Source organism: Chaetodon auriga, chromosome 1, assembly GCF_051107435.1.
Source record: "Chaetodon auriga isolate fChaAug3 chromosome 1, fChaAug3.hap1, whole genome shotgun sequence".
Lineage (NCBI taxonomy): Eukaryota > Metazoa > Chordata > Actinopteri > Chaetodontiformes > Chaetodontidae > Chaetodon > Chaetodon auriga.
The window spans coordinates 7,334,926-7,357,706 of NC_135074.1; the positions used below are offsets into that span (position 1 = coordinate 7,334,926).

At 42.6% G+C, this 22,781-nt stretch overlaps 1 protein-coding gene across 1 annotated transcript; it reads left to right on the top strand.

The window, feature by feature from the left end:
• The first annotated feature begins 1,106 nt into the window (after positions 1–1,106).
• neto2a (neuropilin (NRP) and tolloid (TLL)-like 2a) lies at positions 1,107–21,413 on the top strand. Its single transcript, XM_076737261.1, has 10 exons — positions 1,107–1,580; positions 5,888–5,944; positions 6,218–6,361; positions 8,494–8,742; positions 9,279–9,326; positions 9,865–9,992; positions 14,979–15,207; positions 18,335–18,448; positions 18,627–18,757; positions 19,445–21,413. The coding sequence occupies exons 1-10, from the start codon at positions 1,571–1,573 to the stop codon at positions 20,189–20,191; spliced, it is 1,857 nt and encodes a 618-aa protein (XP_076593376.1). The 5' UTR covers positions 1,107–1,570; the 3' UTR covers positions 20,192–21,413.
• The last annotated feature ends 1,368 nt before the right edge of the window (positions 21,414–22,781 follow it).

Genomic DNA, 22,781 nt, shown 5'->3' on the forward strand with positions numbered 1-22,781 from the left:
CTAGAGAGAAATTTGCACTTACAACAATCATCTTTATATGCTCTCATTAGCTAAATTTGTATTGCTTGAAGCCGCAGTGAAATTAAACTGCCTTTAATTTTCCATATGGCCCCTGGAGGCCCCTTCGAGCACCCCTCTGGGCCCTACGCCCCACTTCAGGAGCCACCCTGCTAAATAATGCATGGAGAGAGTAAACCTACCCCTGCATGGCAAATGAGAATAAGACTGTCTGCAGCTCAGTAGCCTTTAAACAGATCACAAGTGATGCAAAGCATTCGGGGGCCGAACATACAGTATTGATAGTCAATAGCTGTGTGGGTGTGTTTGCTTGGGGGGGGGGGGGGGGGGACTTAAAGCAGGGAGTAGGTGGTGCGCGCCACAGGCTGTGTTAAGCTGTATAGAGAGCCATAACAGAAACGGAACCGGCGTAATTTAGCCTTAAAAATAGAAGCATAGAAAGATAGAAAACCAGTGAGGAGGTACACAAGAGTCATTAAGCTTCACAGTCATTACTGAAACTTTAAACCATGCAAGCAGATCAAAGGCTGATTTCATTTGTGGATATTCTCAATTAGTTTAACCATAATTAAACAGCACTTAGAGATCCTACTAGCCAAAACAAGCTAACCAGCAAAATCAAGAACACTATCTGAGTCCTTGTTTCATCACAGAACTATAAACAATGTGTACACAAAGCGAGCACTTCACACGTAAAATATATGTATAATACTTTGTTTTTGTAAATAAAAGTATATATCTGGATTTTCCCTATTTGCATCAATCCCGTTTCTTTATTTGCAACATGTGCATTTTTCCCCAGCAACATCAATGAGGCATATTTACATTATAAATCCCCCTATTAACTTCAAAAGTGTCCCCCTGTGTAATACATGTTCCGTCTTTCTTTGAATGCTTGAATTCTTTCTTTGCATTGAACTTTCGTAACGCTTTGGTGGCAACAAGTTCTCAACGATGTTTTATTTTGAAAAACTTGACCGGAAAAGTGACATCTTCATCGTGTCTACCTTGACGACGCTCATGACAAGCCACTCATTGATGTAAGCAGCGCCCACGGCTTAAATGAGCGTCGTCCAGGAGCGTTCCCCAGTTCAGTTACGGACGGAGAGAAGCAGAGACGGACTCTCCTCCTTCTCCTTCTCCTCCTCCGTACTCTTCCTTCATCTCTCTCTCTCTCTCTCTCTCTCTCTCTCTCTCTCTCTCTCTCCCTCATCCATCCATACGCGTCTTTTGGATGCCTACCTCTCCGTCAGTCCCCCTGGATCAGTCCACCCTCCACATGTCATGTCCACTGTAGTCCCAGTGGGAGCCGTGTTTACTGTAGTGATGCCTGGCTGAACGGCTCGCAGCAGTGTTCACCCAGCAGTCAAACGCAGCGGTGAAGAAGAGCCTGGCGCTGCTTTCCTTCTTGGAGCGTGGCTCTGCGTAATGGATTTACTGTTGCCAGAGAAAAAGTTGGATTTTGTGAAGAGCCTCGTGGAGCCCTAAGATGGACAGAATAGGAGGGTGTTTTTAGAAAGGTGCTTTTGGGTTGGAATCACACCGTGAGAGGATGCACAGAGGTGAGTTGAATGCGAGCTGGCCGTGACGCGCGTCAAGGTCCAGTGCCTCAGCTGGAGGGATGGCCAGTTTATTTTAAGCTTTAATTAAATGTGTTTCCAGTTTTCACCTTTTCTCTTTCTGGCACAGTTGGAGGTTGTATTTGCAGGTGATGTGGCTTTCAACACATCCAGAGCAATTCACTACGGATCAGCTTCAGACCACATTCAAATTCCCTCATTATATTTTAGACATTTATCTTAACCTGAGACGACTAATGGAATTCAGTAAATACATGCAAACTGACACATCTCTGTTTCTCTTCATTCCTCTTGAGTTTCTATCAACTTGCCCTGTTGTGACTGTCTATGGCAAATCTTTTTACTGCTCACATCACTTATTGACATCGCCATTCACCACTGATTTCTAATCCACCGATTCAAGTTCCATCATCTGTCCGTCTGTTCCCCATCTCGAAGATGCAGAAAAAGCCTTTCTTGTGAGTTTGGACAGGTCTTTGGTTAATGCAAACGTAAGAATAGTCAAATAGCCTGACACCAAACGGCTCCTTAAACGTTTCATGAAAATGAGAAAGGTTCGTTATTATTTTGTTGTCATGCTCTCTTGAGGATGAGCTGAGCGGAACGTGAACGGGGACCAGGACCAGAGGTTTTCCTGCTAGCTGTCTCTGTGGACACTGCGAGGTGTGTCTGTCCACACGAGCCTGCGTGAGTGCAGTCTGACAGTGATTCCTGAGGATAATGGACAGCAAAGGTCAAATACTATTTCAAATCCAGACAGAGGCGAGAGAAGCCGTCAGGGTGCATTAAGAGTGTCAGTAAGCGAGCAGTTTATCTGAATTTATCTCACTGATATAAGAAATGGACTCAAGTACTATACTGTCCACAGGAATGTGGCCACAGAGCGGAGCTGCTTTGGAGGTTTTTGTGGCAAAGCGGTGCCATATTTTTTCTTGAAATGATATAATTGTGAGAATAAACTCGACGGGAGCTCACGTGTCTTCACACCACTTAGAGCGAGCGCTCTGCCGCGCGCTGCGTCTCCTCCGTGAAGGAAGCTCCGCGAGTTCACAGCCAAACACTGGCGTCCGTTGTCCTGCATGTGCGCGCGCTGCTGCTCCGGTGACTCCCGCTCCAGCCACTGTCTCGCGCCATCAACACCTGAGGCGCGCGCCGCAGCACGCGGCTGCAACACCTCCTGATGCGTTCAGGGAAGCGTCCTCGATGCGTTGGTGTGGGCAGAACAGTGTGGTTAAACAGGTACATGTTTGTGAATTCCGTGTGTACATGGAATTAGCTGCTATTTAACTGCAGAGTTAACTCTTAATAGGTATTCCACTAATTAATATATGGTCTGATTTGCTCTAAAGTGGCCACAGGTGAAGCATACCTTCAGGATATCGCTTGTCACACACCGGGCTCGCTACTTCAAATATTTTTTTATCTTTTTACGGACTTTGATTATGAAGCTTTATTAGTGGCTTTACTGTGGTATACTCTGCCTTAATTCATTAAGTTAGCTTACTAATTTAAGAGGTCTATTGTCGGTTGGCCTATTTATAGTTATAGTTTACGAATATAGGACTAATTAAGGCCATAGTTCCTTTGTCGGACCAAAACCAAAAGTCCACATTGTGTCATCGTATATGTTTTCTCATTCTTGTTCAGTCAGTGTTACAGACGGCTGCGGTGCCCTCTGTTTTCTGCTAACGCTTAGTCAGTTTCCAGAGAGGACAAAAAAAAAAAAAAAATACAGATTACAGCCTGAACTTGGCTTCTCAGCCGAAGTGAGAAGTGATGTAAAATGAAATGACATGACCTAGAATCGCGGGGTTGAACCCGAGGTAATTTTTGCTCCCGTTCTTTAAAATGGACAGAGGTCAGATAAAACTCCTTTCAGTGGGATATGACGATGCCTTCATATGTAGGAAATGTTTCTTTTAGGAATTTATCATTCTCCGTGTGAATAAAGCAAACAGCAGTGTAGGCTGATAGTCCTGACAGTGGACTTCACAAAATGAGATGATTAGCAGGATGTTTCTGTTCACAGATTAGCATTCATCACCCGTTTTTATACATATTCACAAGTTGTTCTGTCGGTGTTGAAGTGACAGTGGCTCCAGCTCTATTTAGCTTGTCATTTATTTACAATCTTACAAAATATGTTACAAATGCCTGCATGAATTATGCAACGTTTGCCACCAAACTTAATTTAAATATTGATATGCTTGATACACATTTGTGCCACTGAAGCTCTGGTTTCTAACTCTTACAGGTCAAACAACCATAGCCAAAAACAATATTTCCGTTTGCTTCATATTTTGCTTTAAAGAATGACAAGATTGCCAGACTCATTGAGTGCTGCAGCAGTTTACAGCATTCCTGCTGTCGATAAGATGGAGTGAGTGCCTTATCGTGTGAAATCTCCAGTGAGAGGCTCCAGCATCTTTCTGTTGTTTGGTTCTTGAGTTTGGGTGTTTGGGTGGCCTGATCTCTAAATGTAACGGTCACAGTTCATCCTCCCACATACAATATAGGCCTACTCCACTGCAAGATAATGGAGATAGAGGGGATGAAGACCCCCCACACACACACACACACACACTTCATGGGTGCCATTATGCAACATGCCAGGCTCACACTCACTCTCTAATTCGATGTGAGCAGGCCAACCTATTATGAACTCAGTGGGGATCAGGTCTACAGCAGCTTATCAGAGCAAGACAGTGTCAGAAGCTTTAACATGCTCGCCTTCAGAGCAGATATCATTGTAATAAAACATATTTCACCTATTGTCTAGCCGTGTTCTGCCCAAATGCCTGTCTCCTCATCAGCGCTGTAAGCCTTGGAGCCTGTAATCCTGTTTTTTCTGCTTTATGTTTCTGGTGCCTAGAGGCTGCAGATTAGGAGGTTACGTTCTCATGCTTTGGATGAAAGTTGATGGTTTGAAAGTATTTTTATCAACTACTACTTGCTGCTCCTGCTGCTGCTGCTGCTATTCCTATTATTACTGCTAGCTAATTCCCAGTGTACAGCTGCTGTCCTATTGCTTCTAGTGCTAAGACCACCTCCAATAATCCTGCCATGTCTACAACTCCGAGTGCAGCGTTACTTCTGCATGTACACATTCTGGTGCCAAAACAGCTAGTAATTGCATCACTAACCTACAAATTTGCAGGTGTCTCAACTGGTGTAAGTTCCCCAGAATCTACTGTATAGATATTATTTTACACAAATTATTATATTAGCATGCTTACATTAGCATATATCAGCATGCTTCTACAACCAAAACTACCGCTAGCACAACACTTTAATGCCACAGCTAACACTGTTGCTCGCTCTTCTGCAAGAATCTATAGAGTTAGTGCATGCTTTAATCGGGTGTTAGGTCTGGAGCTAAAATAATGATTTAACTGGCAGAAAATCAACTACTGTTTTGACAATCAGTTCATCATTTATGAAACATATTTTTAGAAACAAGAAGGCATTTTTCACGATTTTCTGACATTTTATAGACTGAGATTTAATCAAGAAGATAATAGGCTGATTGATCAATAGTAAATTAATAATGATTAGGCTGTCACCGTAGCTCAATGTGATGAGTACTGGACTACAGAGCCAAAATAAAGAAATGCATGATGACAAATTCCTAAATGTTGGCCCTCATTAAAAAAAAGATGCTGTCTGAGGATTCGCATTTTCATCATTATCATTAGAGGAGAAGAACACTGAATGTCATCGGTTGCATTGCTAAAATTGACCTATTGAACCAAGTTAAAGTTAAAAATGTTAACCTCAACCACTATAACCCGATCTTTATTTCTCAGTATCTCTGTCAGCCCTGTAGCTCTGTCATTTCCAAGATGATTCATCACTAAATGCCACTGCAATATTTTTCCTTTTTTGAACACTTTGTATTGATAATGATATGATTATTGAATTTCCACAAGGGGACAAATAAAGTATCTTTTCTTCCTCACTATATCCTGAACATGCACCAGTATTAATACATTCCCACACTGATATATACACAGTACCTCATGATTATCTTTTCCCTCATGGCTCTCCTCCTCCTCCCTTCTCAGCAATACATTTTTAAAATTTAGCAGTTCAATCAGGCATTCGCTTAAAAATTGTATTGATCTATATTTTACTCTCTATTCATCAAGGTCAGGTGAAATCAATACTGCGGCTGATCACGCACATTTATTCTGTGGTTTGGTGATTTTCATTTATTCGTTGTTGAACAAAGGGATATAAATGCTGTATTATGTCACCTGTGACTAATGTGTTCTGTCTTCATTTTGCAGCGTGGATACTCTTCTTTCTAATAGAAGAGGGTTTCGCTCTGGCACAGAGAACTAAAGGTAAGTTAGAGCTCAAATGCTCTTCTGTTCCATTAATGTTGACTCGCTCGTATTGAAGCGGTCTGAAAGAGGGAGGAATTATCTCTTCTTCACAGGACAAAGAGGTTCTTTTTTAATTCCTGTCTTGCCTTTCCTCCCTTTTTTCCCTGCCTCATTTTTCCCTTTTTTTTGCACCAACCCTCCTTCCACTCTCCCTGACTTCCAATCATTCCCTCATTGATCGCCAGACTCAATAACCCATCTGTTCTTCTGTCCTCGTCTTTCTGCTTTAAGATTCCCCAAGCGATCATGGCGGCCAGAGCCCTAACCAGAACGACTGTGGCACGTGGGTGCGCAACATCAATGGCGGGGTGTTCACATCGCCAAACTACCCCAACACCTACCCGCCCAACAAAGAGTGTGTTTACATCCTGGAAGGTAAAGCAGGGTCCTTCCCCATTTGAACACTTCATCCTCTGCTCACAGAACAGCTGACACAGTTTCCCGCCTTTCAGCATATTGCCTCCTTCAGTGAATGTCATTAGTCTGACTGACATTGTTTTATATAACCTCGCCCGTATCAGATTTTCTGTTCCTTTGCTGGCGGGCAATCAGCCTGACATTTTCCAAATGAGCCATCCTGAGTTTGTTTCACCCCACAGATATAACCCTTTGAAAATGATGGAGAGTGGCGCATTGTGGGTAGCCCCTGACTGTTGGCCCGGTCAGAGCAGCTCTGTGTTCATCGCTATTGGCAGGGTGTGCCAGAAGACTCTGCCACTGAATGAAATATAAAAGAGATCAACATCTGCCACACAACTGAGCTTTAGTGGCATATCATTGGATTGCAAGCATCCTTGTCAACGCATAAGTGTTAGATATATCACATCATCAGTAATTTGATGGCATAAAGGAAAGCATCATTAGCAGCTATAGATGATGAGGTCTGAAATATTAGCTGATGTGTTTTCGTGCTGAATTGATGAACCATTTGCCCATGATCTAGTACAGCCTTCCATGCAGAAAAGATGTGTGCATGGTACTTCTCTCGCTGTGGTGGGGCCACGTTTTACACATGGCTCAAGGGCTCCCCCTGTGGACAAATCAAGCCCAGGACTGTTGTTGATGAATAAGCCCTGACTCCACCACAGGCAGCCTCCTGGTGTGTGCAGAAGTACATCGCAGTGGGTCCAAAGAGCGACAGATGGAACCTATCATTTGCTATTATTTGGTCTTGAATAGCCTTAGTCATGTTCATAACCGAGCTCCAGTGTCGAGCCTTTTTATTCTTCCTCGCGTAGAGACAGGGAGACACTCACGTTTGGCATAAGTGGTAATCAGATAGCTTTGTAATTATAATCTGTGGATAGTGAGGCTCATTGATTACACTATGTCGTGTCCCCCAGTTCATCAGCTCAGTAGATCAAATGATTATATTTTGTGTGTATGTGTGTGTGTGTGTGTGTGTGTGTGTGTGAGGGACAGTTATAGAGAGAATGAGACTCAACACAACAGAGCACACAAATAGAAGGAAGTGTACAAGCCACTCCTTCAAGCAGAAAGGGTGAACACACACACATTCCCACGGAGAAAAGACGATCTTCTGTGGTATTTTGCAGTTGCACACTGTACCGTGCACGTGTACCACCTTTGACCTTGCTCTTTTGTCTCTAATGGAGCACGCTTGGCTTCTCCATGCCAGAGATGATTCAGAGCCCCACCTCCATCCTCAGCGTCCTTACTTGGTATGATTCATCTCCTTAGGCAGGCGTGAATTGCCCTCATTAAATACTTCGTCTGTGTGTGGGGGTAATGTTAATAAAGAGGTCTGTGCATTTGATATATAGACACACTCTGGATTTGCACGGCACACGAACTTGTGAACTGCAGTTCATGCTGTGATTGCAATGTTCTGGATTCACTGACTCAGAGACGGCAATGCTGCCATATGTGACTGTATCTCTGCGTTATGAGTGCAGAAATGAGCTTCTAACGTTGTTTATCTCAAGTGGAAAGCACAAACCAAAGCGTAAACACAGGTGAACTAACTAGGCTGAACCTGTGTTCACCCTCTAAACATGGATGTTTAGTTGAATTTGAGCATCAGATTCAAAAGGTGCCCAGTTGCACCTAATATCACTGGATCGTTGTGGCTTTCTCTGAAAATGTCCCCTCATGTCTCATTAAAGCTGTAAGGAACATTTGAATACAGTGAAAGTCAGCTGTGTCTGAATGACAAAAAGCCATCATTTTAACAGATACATATGGCCAGCAATGTTATATATTCCATGTCTGAAAAGGGCTTCAGTTACCTGCAGTACCCTTCACTGAACCTCACTCAACTTCTGGAAAGTTTGCCCTCCATGCAGTCAATTCAGGGGTTGGGAGTAACAGCCTAAGCGCTCAACTTCAAAATCCAGATTAACTCATGTTTGACTCTGCTGTCACTTCATGCTTTAGAAAACCATCCAAATTTTCTCTTGTCCTGCTAAAGTACGATTTCATTTGATTCCTTTCATGGATTTACCCCTTTTGTTTCCTTTCTCTCCCCACTCACTTGTTCCCCAAAGCTCTCCCTAGACAAAGGATTCAGCTGGCTTTTGATAAGAATTACTACATCGAGCCATCGTTCGAGTGCCGCTTCGATCATATCGAAATCCGCGATGGGCCTTTTGGGTTCTCGCCACTCATTGATCGCTTCTGTGGGGGAAAGAACCCGGGCCTGGTTACATCGACGGGACGTTTCATGTGGATCAAGTTCAGCAGCGACGAGGAGCTGGAAGGCCTTGGGTTCCGCATCAAGTACACCTTCATTGCAGGTAGAGACAGCTCAAACTGTATGTTGCTGTGACTGTAACTCCACAGAATACCCTCAGACTCTTTAAGCTAATTTCCATATACATCAAAGGCTTTTGCTAAGACGTGTAGAGAACTGGATCTGATTAGTTTGCTTTGACAAAGTCCCCCAAAACATAAAGGAGAGTGCATCTCATTGTGTCAGAAAAGAGGGCGCTCTCCCTAAAACAGAACTGTTTGTGTTGATTATCAGTAAACCATGACTCAACATGGGCTGGCTGGACATCCACAGGTGTCTCATGGGGGAACAAACATCACAGCCTTTCCTTCACTTTTCTTGCTCTTCAGCAGACACACGTTCATCATCTGAGCCCCCTGAGTCTAAATCCAATATGGCTAGAAATCAGTGTCTCCCATCAGGCGATAGATATTACCTTCAAACAGACCCCTTTATGCTTTATCTGGCCTGCCTTAATGGGATCTTATCTTGTGTTCTCTGCTTACCTATTTCTGCCGTGTGGATTGAGAGTAATGTGCCTCTCAAATCTTATCATTTCAGACCCTGATTTCCATCTGCACGTGGGCGGACTGTTAAACCCCATCCCAGGTAAGCTCTTCAGTATTTCGCCGGTTTGTGTTCGATCCTTTTTGAAGAGCTCCTCAGTACTCAGAAGCTTACCGGAGGCTATCTCTGCCTCTGATGTGAATGCTGAACGCGCAAATGTACCTTGACAAGCACACAATTGTACATAAAGTGAAAGGATGTTTACACACAAACATGCACAAATTTAAACAGATGAAGGAACACACACCTCTCCTGCTCTCTCCTGCCTGTCTTTCTGCCTTTGTTCCTCTGTCTTCTTATTGTCCTCGATCCTAATCCACTGCGCTCACTTCAATTGCACCTTAAATCCTTTACTTCTTTAAATGAAATCCTTCATCTGTCTCTCTGTCTGTCATGCTCCTCTTCTCATCCTACCCTTTTCCCTTCTTATCTCTTGCTCTTTCTTCCCTCTCTCTCCCTGTTTCTTCCCACTTTTCTTTTCTTTCCGCTTCTCTCATATATCTTCATGTGACCTCTTTCTCACCTTCTCTGTCTTTTACCCTTCCCTTTCTTCCTTTCCCTTACCTCACTCTGTCTGCAGACTGTCAGTTTGAAATCGGTGGATGGGATGGGATTATTCGCTCCAGTCAGGTGGAGGAGGAAGAAAGAGTGAAGCCTGGCGATGCTCTGGACTGTATCTGGACCATCAGGGCTCCTCCTCAGTCAAAGGTCAGTATCAGGGACTATTTTAGTATTCAGGAATGATGGCATGCATTGCTTCTATCTTATCCTTCAACCCATCTCGGGTACTTTCAGAATTCATCCATTTATTCAGAACTTAAAACAGCTACGATTAAAGGTCTGCCTATGCTTCTGTTTGCATGAGTCCTATTCAAAGCCATTTTCAAACCTCCAATAAATGTATGTCTTAACTTACTTTAAGTACTTATGACAGAAAATCATATAAAATACAGAAATCTCCTGAGATCTCACTACATATTAAAGTATTCAAGGACTTTTAATCATCTCTCTTTTCTTTGGTAAAGTTAGAACTTCCAGGATCAATATCTCATGAGGGAAATGTTGTTAAAACATAAACGATGGCTCTTTCCAACCGTAGTAAGAGAGACAGCGAGCTACAACCTAATTTTAATCAAAATAAGCCATCCTCCGAACAAATCTAGTGTCTGTGTGCAGCCGGCTGTGAGACAAGTGTGCAGGCAACGTCTACAAAGTGCAACACCGAAAAGAGATACTAATGTCACCAAAGTCACTTGACACATCAGCAGTCTCCTGTTGGTTAGACGTCAACACTGTTTTCTAATTATTAACTCATTATTATTTAGAAACTACATGCTTTTTTTTCCTACATGACACAAGTGATCTTGGGAGAGAATCGGTGAACTCTCATCTCACTGGTGACGCATGCAGTCTATCCCAGAATAGATACAAATAGTCATCCACAACAAAGACATCTGAGGAGAAATAAAGATGCTCTGAGTATAAACAAGAGAAGCTCTGTATTTCTGTATAGTTGTGTTCTATCTGTCAGTGGAGTCGCTCTGGCACGTCACCTCCACAGTGTTTGCCATCTTATCATCATTAGTTTTACATTTCTCTCCTTTGTATTCTTACTGTAATGTGATGTCAGTGTACAGACTCCAGTATCAATATGCATAATGGGTTTGTTCCCCACTCAGGACAACAAGCCTTGGATTCATGGATCTTTCATATCAAAGCGTTTCCTCATATCATCTGCTTGTCATCAGGAAATTAAGTTTTGCAAAGAAAGCAGATAATTAAATAAACAACCAATCAGATGTATATCTATATAAGCGTGTCAGTGGCTTTCTTAATTTAAATATACTGTATGACTGCATATGGTAGCGTTGTGCGCTCCATTCACTGAGAACAAACCCTCCAGCGGTCAAGACTGTGTTGTTTGTAATTTAATACATGATGGGCATGAAAGAGGCAGCATGGGAAATAGCAATGCAGACCATTTTTATTTATAAAATACAGCCCTGGAGATTCCTAAGTACACTTTCAAGCCCAGAGTGAAAGCCCAATGATGTTCTCATAAACTCTGATATTTATGAGTGGATATCCACATTCCCATTGAAATTACAACCATTGCCTCGCTAGCCTTGATTCATTTCTGCTCTGCTTCTCTCTCATGACTAAATGAGTCATCAGCATGCTCCTGTGCTACTCACTGGCCACAGTAGACTGACACAGACACACACGCACACACAAATTTCATTCACATCTAATTACATATAAAACTGCAGATGCACACATACTGTCACAAATTACATAATATACTGCAGTGTCACATAGAGTATTGTTAGCAATTAGACACACATGACACCCGTATGTATTCAGAGTGATATTTTATGCATGCACGTGCAAACATTCATCCATGACACACATGCACTACAGATCTTCTCTCTCTCTCTCTCTCACACACACACACACACACACACACAGATTAGCCCCCACAGTCATCTCGCTGGTCCTACATGTGCAGTGTGAGGCAGCAGTGAAGAGGATCTGAATTTAGCAGCTGCACTGAGTTGCCCAACCAGATATTAGCTCAACGAAGCAGAAGGAACAGAGCAGCACACTCAGCAGCAGTATATAAGCAGCTACTTAACTGCTTACAGGTGCCTGTGTGCTAAATGTGCTGAAATTTCATCCAAATTGTTGTCATCTGTGGCCAAGAACGCCTCATGTCACGACTGCTGATTTGACTTATTCACACAAATTAACGGATTTTGCAATTGCTTTGCAGACTGAAACTTAACTCTACTTTATGTTCAGTAGCAGGTGGCGTTAGTGTGATTTACAGAGGCTGGGGGCCTCTAGAGGAAAGATGCAAACCACAGGCTCTGTAATTGGCTTTGTCACAGTAGGCATTTTGACATGTCACAGTAAGAAAAGCACAGGCATAAATTATGTCTGAATTCCATTTAGCCTTGCCCGTTTCTTGGTCCTGGTGTTTGTGTATGTTGTCTCACCATCACGCCATCTTGGCTTATTATGAATAGAGCAGAGCCATCAGTAATGTTATTAGTAATATCGGTGCAAAAAGTCAAAAATGTCTGCTGTGGAAAAGGCCTTTGTAAACAGAGGGCATTTATCTCATATCACTGTGTTGATGTTGTTCCTACAACATCATAATTAATGCTGCTCCAGGACCATCCTTACAACTGAACAGAAAGCACAAAGTCCACGTAGGAAGGAGGTCAAATGAATGGGTCAAGCACAGGACATGTATCCGGGAGGTTTGTGCCCCATGTGGGACTTATGGTTATATTGTGACTCATTAATTTTAGGCTTAACTCACAAGATACTACTGGTCAAATATTACTGCAATACGAAGTGAAAGTTGTCCAGGCAAATTTTTACTTGATTTTAAATAAATGCACTGTGTTGCCCCAGTGATGAAGTTTCAGCAAACAGAGCAAACATTTAAAATGACACGAATCTTAAACATGAACTTCAGATACGGTCAGGCTGGTGGTGAGGAATCATGTTTATTTCCTGTCATCACCATCATTTCAAACTGAACTGTGCAACAAATGCAGTAAAGACTATGAACGTGACCTACAGGCGTAGGACGAGTCGTTTACTGTCATTGGTTTTTCTCCTGTGACAAACACAGCTTATGACCAATCACATTTCAGAAAAAAAGAGAATTCATCGGCTGACTTCAAAGCTAACAAGTAACAGAAACCTTCATGGAAATGTAATCGAGTCAGAAGTACAATACTTTAAAATGTAGATGTCGTGAACTTAAAGTTCAGAACAGGCGGACACAAATGCACAACTCGGATGGTTCAAGCAAAAGGCGGGTTTATTTCCAGTCAGAGTTCGGTACATGGGAGATCAAAAAACGACGGGCATAGGTATCCAGGAACGAGAGGCAAAAGGCAAGGTCTAAGACAAAAAAAACAAGGTTGAATACAAAACAGACTATGACAAGAATAAACGCTGGAACAAGGACTGTGAAGTGCAGCGAACTGCCCATGAGACTGTGAGACACACAGGGTAAAGTACAAGAGGTAATCAGGGGAGATGGGAAACAGGTGGGGAGAACAATCAGGGAGCAGGTGTGACGAGACAGGGGAAGGGCGTGCAGGAAGTGAACCTAAAACAGAAACACAAGGTTAGTGATATCAACATAAAACAGGAAAGACAAGACATGAAATGTGCACAAAATAATACAGAGACCTGACAGACATGACAGTAGAAGAGTAAAAGTCAAGTAAAACTTAAAAAAAAAGAATACCCAAGTAAATTACAGCTACTCGAAAAATCTACTTCAATACAGTAATCAAATAAATGTACTTCATGCAGGACTCCAACAGTTTCAGTTCAACTGAGTTTAATTGGTCATATGTTAACACAGGGTCAACTGTACCATGAAAGGTGTTGGACAAGAAAACAGGTGAGCTCAGCAGTGAGAGAGCTAGTCATAAGATAAGATATACAAAAATACATTTAGATATTTGAATTTGTGTGTGCATACGTATACACACTATATATATGTATGTATGTATGTCTGTATAAGGAGATGAGGATTATGTGTAAAAGTAAAATACAAGTGTGGACAAGAGTATTGCAGGATTGTGTGTAGCGGTCCCAGTGCATTCCTATGTAACAGTACAGACAGTGCTCTAACATTATTCCACAATGAGTGTCTAAGTCCTGGTTAAGTGGCCAGTTAAGACAGGGAGAGCTTGCAACGGTTCAGTGTCGTTTAATTGAAAAGATGATGACAGGAGGATTTGGGGAGCTGATCCACAGTTTACAGTGAAGCGGGACAGACGGAGAGAGCTGGGTTGTCTGCTGGAGGACAGACTGGCAGGACAGTGGGCGAGCCAGGCAGGGATCAGGGAAGGATATGAACCTGAGGCACGGGCCAACACAAAATCATGTATGAGTTCAGTCTTTATCCCAAGGCACAGAGCATTGACGTGACTGGTCCGTTGGAATGATTGATGGAGCAACATAATTACATTACTGTAAGAACAACACCAACACAGCAATGTCACACAGGACACAGCAATAGAACAGTTCATCATTAATATTATTAGTTCCACCTGAGCTTCGTCCTGCTGTGACAAGTTGTTTGCTGATTATGAGTTGACAAGAACTGCCTGAGCTGTCTGACGCCAGACTGTCTCATATGTGGAGGAGGTGCAGGTTCAGCTCCTCCAGTTCCTGAGTCATTCTCTGGACTGAGGCGCAGCTTAGAGAAAAGAGGAGGGTAAGGAAGAGCGAGCAGACAGCACCGTGACAGATGTTTTCAGATATTGACTTTTCTCACTGACCTGTCAGTGGACGAGTGATGCATGCATCACAACTTAGATTATATTTACTTTCTTATTGTTTGATTCTTTGCTCCACCAGCTCATCTTCTATCTGTCTTCTGAACTGTTTATCCTGTTCCTATCCCAGCATGCTCTGGTAGAATGGTGGCCAGGTCACCAGGCTATAATGGGATTCTGCTCTAATCTTGTCTATTCTATTTATTATGTGTGTGAGTGTTTTTTCATTTGTTTGTTTGTTTGTTTGTCTTATACTGATGTAATGCCAATTTTTCTTGTCTTTGCCTTCATACAGAGTAAAGTTGCTGATAATAGTTTGCTGAGGTGAAACTAAGTTCATGTACCTCCACACTGACTCGAATATGCTGTGTATTTGCAGATCTACCTGCGCTTCATGGAGTACCAGATGGAACACTCTAATGAGTGCAAGAAGAACTTTGTGGCCGTGTACGATGGCAGCAGCGCCATCGAAAACCTCAAGGCCAAGTTCTGTAGCACCGTGGCCAATGATGTGATGCTGGATAATGGTGTGGGAGTCGTGCGCATGTGGGCTGATGAGAAGAGTCGACTCAGCCGGTTTCGCATGCTCTTCACCTCGTTTGTTGACCGTGAGTGTCGTCTAGACATTGTAACTCTGTGTGAACACTGTCTTCTTCTTATCTTGTTCCATCATTTCTGTTAAATTGTGTCATGCTTATGTCACGCCGTGGCGATATCTTTTTCATTCACGCCATTCTTTCACAGGTTGACACTGTGCTATGACTTAGAACTTGAGCTAGAGTTGCTCCCTCTTTGTGGCTCTCTGTAGCTCTGTCTTCACTCAATACAACAACATCAGGAAGAGCTACAGTTCTTGAATGTCTCTTTGGCATTCAACAAATATTTTTTTTAATGATCTGTTGATCTGTATTATATTCAGAATGGATCATTCTGACTGTAGCTCTCTCTTATGGACAACATATGTCATTACTTTACTGTAACAGCCATGGCATTATCCACCCACGCACAGAAACATTCATGAGGCCCTGCATTCAGTCTGCATCAGCCATCGCTAACAGACACTTCAGTGTCTTTTCAGCAAGGGAAGCTTTACAGTGTTCCATGTTTAGAGCACAGATATGAGAAAAACAATCACTCAAGCATATGCAGCAATAAATCAAGTATTATATAATTTATTGATATTCATTTCACAGCATAATACTGTGCTTATTGTAGGTCACTGACAACAAGAAAATATGATTTTATCTATTTTGGCGAAAAGAAAAGCTGAGTAGGTATAATGGATCCATTTGAAGTAATTATACATGACGCTTCTCTTCTGAAGGATGAGGAACTTTCGAACAGACGCTGTTAAAGGTTGCACATGAAGTGACAGGAATTGCCATGCAGGAAACAGTTTTTCTGTTAGCACACCGTAATATTTTCATTAAATGCCTGAATAGACTAAGATATTAATTGCCACATTCCCCTGCACACTTCCCAAACCCTCGGTGAATGCTAATGTTGTTTTCATCAGCAAACCCATAACCATTGCAGTCAGAACTTAATGGCCTTTTAAATTCAACAAGGGTGTTTTTTTTTTACTCTGAGAGTCCTTAAGACCATTTGGATCCTCATTAATTCTGATCACACAGTTCATCTCAGAGAAGTCTGAAGTCTCTTGAATAACTCCCAAACTTTATTTGGTCAGAGTCAGCGACTGAAGTTTGCTTGGAGGTCAGAGGGAACCATTAATCTTTGTCACTCAGAGAACAAGATGAGTTTTGCCTTCCGCACTCCATCATCCTTAATGGGCTCTAATCTTCCGACAGAACCCCCTCTGACATGTAAACCAGATATATTGAGACTTACTATACACACACACACACCCACATGCACAGTGCATATATTCAGAGAAGAGCTGTGAGTGTGTGTGTGTGTGTGTGTGGGTGTGTGAGGGTGTGTGTGTGTGTGTGTGTGGAGGGAGGGTGGGGTTAAGAGGGTGAAGCATTGTTGACACCCTACATTTTGAAGGTGGGAGACGCATAATAGGTTTGGAAGTGATCACAGTGTCAGGGGAGCGACCTGATCTATAGGCTCACTGGGAGATAGATGGGGCAATCGCTTAAACGCGGACACACACACACACACACACACACACACACACATACACACACTATTTCAGACATATCCTTACACACATATATACATGTCCCCCATGTCAAAGTTATTTAACCCCGAGGCGGAGGAAGCAGGAAAGGGAAAGGGAAGCAGAGGCTCGGAGCCTTCATCACAGTGGACCTCGGAGCAGGGGTGAAGCTGCTGGAGCAGACCGCCGTCTGTTTCAGCTGTGATAAAGACTCAGAGCATGGCTGCTGCTAAAAAAAGAGAGAGAGAGAGGGTCTGGAAGAGTGAACAAGCCATAAGAGACAGGTTGAATATCATACCGTGTGCATAAAAAGTCATGGTGGGGAGCAAGACTTTTCTGTGTGAGTGCCGTTCGAGCCCTGAGTTGGTTGTACTGTACAGACATACTCTGGCAATGAGGCTCTTTCCTTCACACTGATAGAGGACAAAAAGTCAGGGCATAGTGTTTTTCATGTATTTTTTATTATGATTGGTAACTTCAGTCCACTCTGCACGCATGGCATCTATTGCATGTCCGTCAGTCCTGGGATTCGTCTTCTGAAGCTCTTTCTGAGATTGCTCTCCTTTTTTAAAGTTTGGGGGGGGGGGGGGGGGTCTAAGGATAGAAGGTGTCATATGCTGTACACGTTCCAGAGTCCTTTGAGGCAAATTTGTGATTTATGATTATGAGCCAGATAAATAAAATAGATATGAAGAGAGGAGAGAGGAAACAAAAGGAAATTCTTTTATCTTATATCTCAAAAGATTATTTGTCCTCAATATATCAAAGCAGAAAAATCTTGACCAGGACACAGTGTTAATGATCAATGGTAAATTTAGTTCCTGCCTGCTACACAACAAAACAAAACCACACTGTGCCACACACAAGAAATATTGTGCCGCTGCTTTCCAACCAACCTCTGCTTCATGCAAAAGTACCAGATTTCCCTCAGCTTTTACTGCAAATTGCCTATCCTGAGTCCCAGGCATGAGCGTCTTCCCTCAGCCTTGCAACTCTTCCTTCTGACTGGCAGTGCATCGATCTTCTGAGACTTCAATTACGAGTCATCTCTGTCTCTGCCATCGCAGCCTTGATACGCTAACACCCACTTTGATGTGGGGTGTGTCGCGGCACCTGTCTGACCATGTGCACCCTGTGATAGCCTGTAGCCATTTCTACCCCCTCCCTTTCCTTTCATCTTTGTCATATTCCTTTTCTCTGCCCTCTCCAAGTCTCCCAACTGTCCACCCTTCCAGTGCCTCCCCCCCATGTCTCCTGCTCCTCAGACTCCCTTGACATGAAGGCTGCAGCTCAGTGAAGCTGCCATCTCCTCCCCTCATCATTCCCTGATGTTGTGTCTGCAGGAATTGATGATGTATGGCCTTGTGTGGACTGTCTCCATTAGACCTCCAGTGCTACAAGAAACAATACAACATTATGCCTTTTGTTACGTGCCGCTACAAATTTCTCCAGCCAAATTATCGATCTTTTATTGTGCTTATTGTTTTGTTATTACCATCAAAATAGCTTCTGGTCCTTTTCACTGTGTTGTCATCTTTTGCTCAGCACTGTTAGACAGCTGTTTTTTCTAAATTCTATTATTTCTGTGTATTTTCTTTTGCCTGCAGCCCCCTGTTCAGCCAATACATTCTTCTGCCACAGCAACATGTGTATTAACAACTCCCTGGTGTGCAATGGGGTTCAGAACTGTGTCTACCCATGGGATGAAAACCACTGCAAAGGTGATCATCTTCTTTCTGCCAACTATTTCCATTTAAGGTTATTTTGATTAATCAGGATATATCTTCGCAGGTTTCAGGGTTGCTATAGTATTTTCTTTGTGTACATGTTTTGTTTCATTTTCTGTTGCTTTATTTTTCTTATTCTTTCCTCTCCTCTGCTCTCCTCTTCCCCCTCCAGAAAAGCGATCTAAGGGGCTTTTTCATCAGATCACTAAGACCCATGGCACTGTCATTGGGGTCTCATCAGGCATAGTTCTGGTTCTTCTAATCATCTCGATCCTGGTCCAGATGAAGCAGCCAAGGAAAAAGGTAACTTGTCCTTTGTGGCTGACTTCTTCTTCAGCAGGAAAGCAGACCAAGGCAGAGGAGAAGAGACACGTAATTAAAAGTGATGGTGGGATTCCAGACCAGATGGTGGCACACAGCTCTGGAGGCAGGGAGGAAGACAAAATCCACCTGTGGCTTTTCCACCATTACATTACACATCAGAAATAATGCAGCATGTCATTGGAAGTGTTTAGTTTCAAGATGATTTTCTTTTTGGTTGAACCACCGTCTTACCTGCCTGATCTATTTTTACTTCATCTAAGATTTCCCACAATGCCCAGATGGTATCCTCACTCAAAAATCATTTCTCTATGCCTGGTCTATTGAGGCTTCTGTTGGCAAAGAAATCCTGTAATCGATTTCTCCCAGTATGCCTGCTGGTTTGGAGTGGTGTAAAAAAAAAAAAAAAAACACTTGCAAAGTATTGTGTATTGTGATGGCTATTTAAGTGCTTGTTTTTGGGTGGAAATTTCACCACTTTACTTCCTTAAAGCCCTGTAAAACTCCATTTCAAATCTAATATAAAGTATTTTAAGTAATTGTTAATCAGATTTGATTGACAGTCTGGCAACATAAGCAACAACTTGCCGTCATCACGTCTTGATTCAAATGTTGCTAAATTCTGATTGGTGCACAGAAGTGTGTAACATCCCTGTTTTCTTTTTCAAGGTTGTAGCTCGTCGGCCTGGTGTTTTCAACAAGGCCGGTTTCCAGGAGGTCTTCGACCCACCTCACTATGAGCTCTTCTCTCTGCGTGACAAGGAGATATCGTCCGATTTAGCCGATCTGTCTGAGGAGCTGGACAGCTTCCACAAGCTGCGGCGCTCCTCCACCATGTCCCGCTGTGTCCACGAGCACCACTGTGGCTCGCAAGCCTCTGTGGCTACTGGAGGAGGCAGTATGAAGCACAGCCGCACCACCTTGAGCTCCATGGAGCTGTCCTACCACAATGACTTCTCCAAGCCACCACCCATGAAGACTTTCAACTCCACGGCCAGCTACAAGAAGGGCTGCTACGGCTACAAGCAGCACTCACAGACTCATGATTGCGACCAGCAGGTCATCGAGGATCGCGTCACAGAGGAGATCCCATGTGAGATCTATGGGCGTGGTGGAGGAGGAGCGGGAGGAGGAGCCACGGGTGGAGTAGCAATGGGAGGAGGAGGAGGTGGAGGAGCATCAGGGATTGCCGGAGGAGGGATTGGAGGAGCAGTGGGGATAACAGGAGGAATAGCAATGCCAGGGGGGATGGCTATGGCAGGAGGAGTGGGCATGGCGGGGCCTAGTGGCATCGCTGGAGGTATTGGTGGGGGGATGGCGGGAGCCTGCGGAACCCTCAGTGTCCGTGGCAACAGCGCTCGTAATAGCGCCACCATAGTTGACCCCCAACAGCGCTCCATGTCCATGGACTTCTAGATGGCGATGAGAGAAAGAGAAGGAGAAAAGGAATGCAGAAAGAACTCGCATTTCAGTCATCGGAACAAGGAAGGAAGAAGAGAAGACAGGAGAATCACAATAATCTTGAAGTGATCACTCCTCTTCCCTCTTCTGCCTTTGCTTTCAAAGCAGTATTAAAAGTATTGTGGTACCACTTAAGGATATTCTCTCAAAGTCTTGTCTGCAGGTTTGGGAAGTTGGCAGACAGGAATCATGGGACAAAAAGCGGAAGAAAATGAGAAACTTTTGGTTCTGTTCTTCAGGATATTGAAGGATGTAGAGTGAAGAGAGGGAGGAGACATCTCGCCTCTCCTCCAGTCTTACTGGTATACTCATTTAATCTCTCCTTTTCATAAGACATGTTTACGAAGAGGGTTCTCGCATGCAGACCCAGACTTCTCTCTGTGTGGCCTAGAAGATCAGGTAACCACTCAGAAACAGGGAGAGAGAAAGACAAAGAGACATCCCAGACTGATTTTTGCATTTATTCACCTGCCATGCACAGATATATGATATATAGTGCGTCTTCTAATAATCTGAGTCCTTATTTTTGTCAGTGTACTGTACTGTTAAAACCAGTATATATCCAGCCTCATGATGATGCTTGGCTTTTAACTCTTAAATCTTTTTCAAATGTTGCTCAGATGATTTTATGGAGATGACTTATCCATGACATGTGTTGATGATGAGGAGGAGGAGGAGGATGAAGTTGCTGTTGTCGACGACGATCAGACATTTGGTGATGATAACAATGATACTGATGGGATATTACTATAATAATTATGTAGTTTTCATGGTTACCTCACACATACACAGAGGGTGCGCTCCATTCAGCCTCTCCTCAGGAAGAACACATGAAGAGATTGTTTTATTTTGGTAAGAAATTGAGGGGAAAAAAGTCTATTTCTGCTCTATGAGCTTTATAGCATATGGGCATTCAAGCTATGAGTGATTGTTTATGGAATAAAAATGTTTGGTTGTGTGGCCTGGACTGAATCAAAATAGCAACCATCCCACTCCCAAGCCCCGCCCTTACCAGGAGAAGATGTAATTTCTCCATTTCCCCATGAACTGAGTGTGTAAAACAAGCACAACCTGTTTCCCTAAAGAGACAGACATGTAGCCTATACGGGACTCATTTCTGATTTTAACCACTGGTTGTATAATTTCATTCTGTTGAATTAAATGAGATCTTACTCACCGCCCTGTGTGTGCTTTTCTGTTCACAAGAACCAAAAAGATGAAAATGGCACCACCCATAGGCTGGAGATGTCACAACACCGCAAGACACGCATTGTTACATGCAGATAGAAAACCAACAGCCGTGTCAAGGTTTGGCTTTACCGTGAGACACTTATATGCAAAAGTGCTTTAAGCATGATTCATTTACTGGCTGAACCTCAACATGTAGTTTCGAGTTGAATGTACAGGATATAAGGCTGATTAATTCCAACTGTTCTAATAAGATCAATTGTGCTTCAAAGATTACTGAGCAAAATGCACAAAAAATAGTGCAGATCCTCTTAATTGTCGACCATGAAATAAGTTCAATGACTCTTTGCAGCATTTTCTTTTTCAGTCTGTCCCCAGCTCTCTTATACACACAAATTCCTCTCCCCCTTTCCTTTGCTGTCATGATGCATTTGTCCTGTCTAACGCTCAAGGCACCCTCTTAAAATATATTACCTCCTGATATTCATGGTCACATGCATTAGACTCTGGTGATGTGCTCCTCTGTGACACATGCTTGTTGTACCAGGCGCCTTGAGGTAGTCCAGATGTATGATAATAATCAATTGATGAAAGGCAGATATTGCTGGGTGACAGCTTTTCATGGTTAAAGCCTCATAAATCTAGTCTAATTGACCATTTAAAATTGAGTAGTTGAATGTACAAGGTTATAGGCCTACATCACTTACTCAATAATGACCTACATTTAGTTGGTTTTAGTTTAGTCAGATGTATGATGAATGATATCTTAACTGTAAATACCATCCCATTCACCAGAAGAAGACATCTGATAAATAATAAATGTCAGAGCTCCCTTTAAGATGTAAAATCTTCATTGTAAATATCTTTAAAGAACCTCTCACCACTTATAATTCAAATAATAGAATTCAAAGCCTGGTTTTGTGTAGTCAGCATCAATAGATTAAGAGTTGCTTTGTCACAAGTAATATCCTAATTTTTTGTCAAAAAGTCTCATTCTGATATCTTCATTTGTAAAATGAAAAAATCCTTAATTGAAGTTGGATCAAGTAAGCAGTGGAGATGTCTTAAATTAGATTTGGAAGAAGTCACTCATTAATTACAGGTTTTAAATAATGAACTGAATTCAAAATTGAATTCATATTAATTGATGATCCTATAAGATTTCACAGTAAAAGCATTGAAAATAATTAGAATAAATCATTTTGAGGTGTGAGAATGTAATGACAGATATTGAACTAGGCCGTTGTTTTACAAGTTAAAATAAACTGCAATATCTACAGTGTTATTCAGGTCAAGCTAACATATGACCAAACAATAAACTTTATTCTGTTAGACACACGTTAATCACTGTTACAGC

Excerpts from the sequence above, each read along its gene's own strand:
- neto2a (XM_076737261.1), top strand. Across the intron at positions 9,327-9,864 it reads ACTGTTAAACCCCATCCCAG|ACTGTCAGTTTGAAATCGGT; the intron begins GTAAGCTCTTCA and ends CTCTGTCTGCAG. Across the intron at positions 18,449-18,626 it reads GGATGAAAACCACTGCAAAG|AAAAGCGATCTAAGGGGCTT; the intron begins GTGATCATCTTC and ends TTCCCCCTCCAG.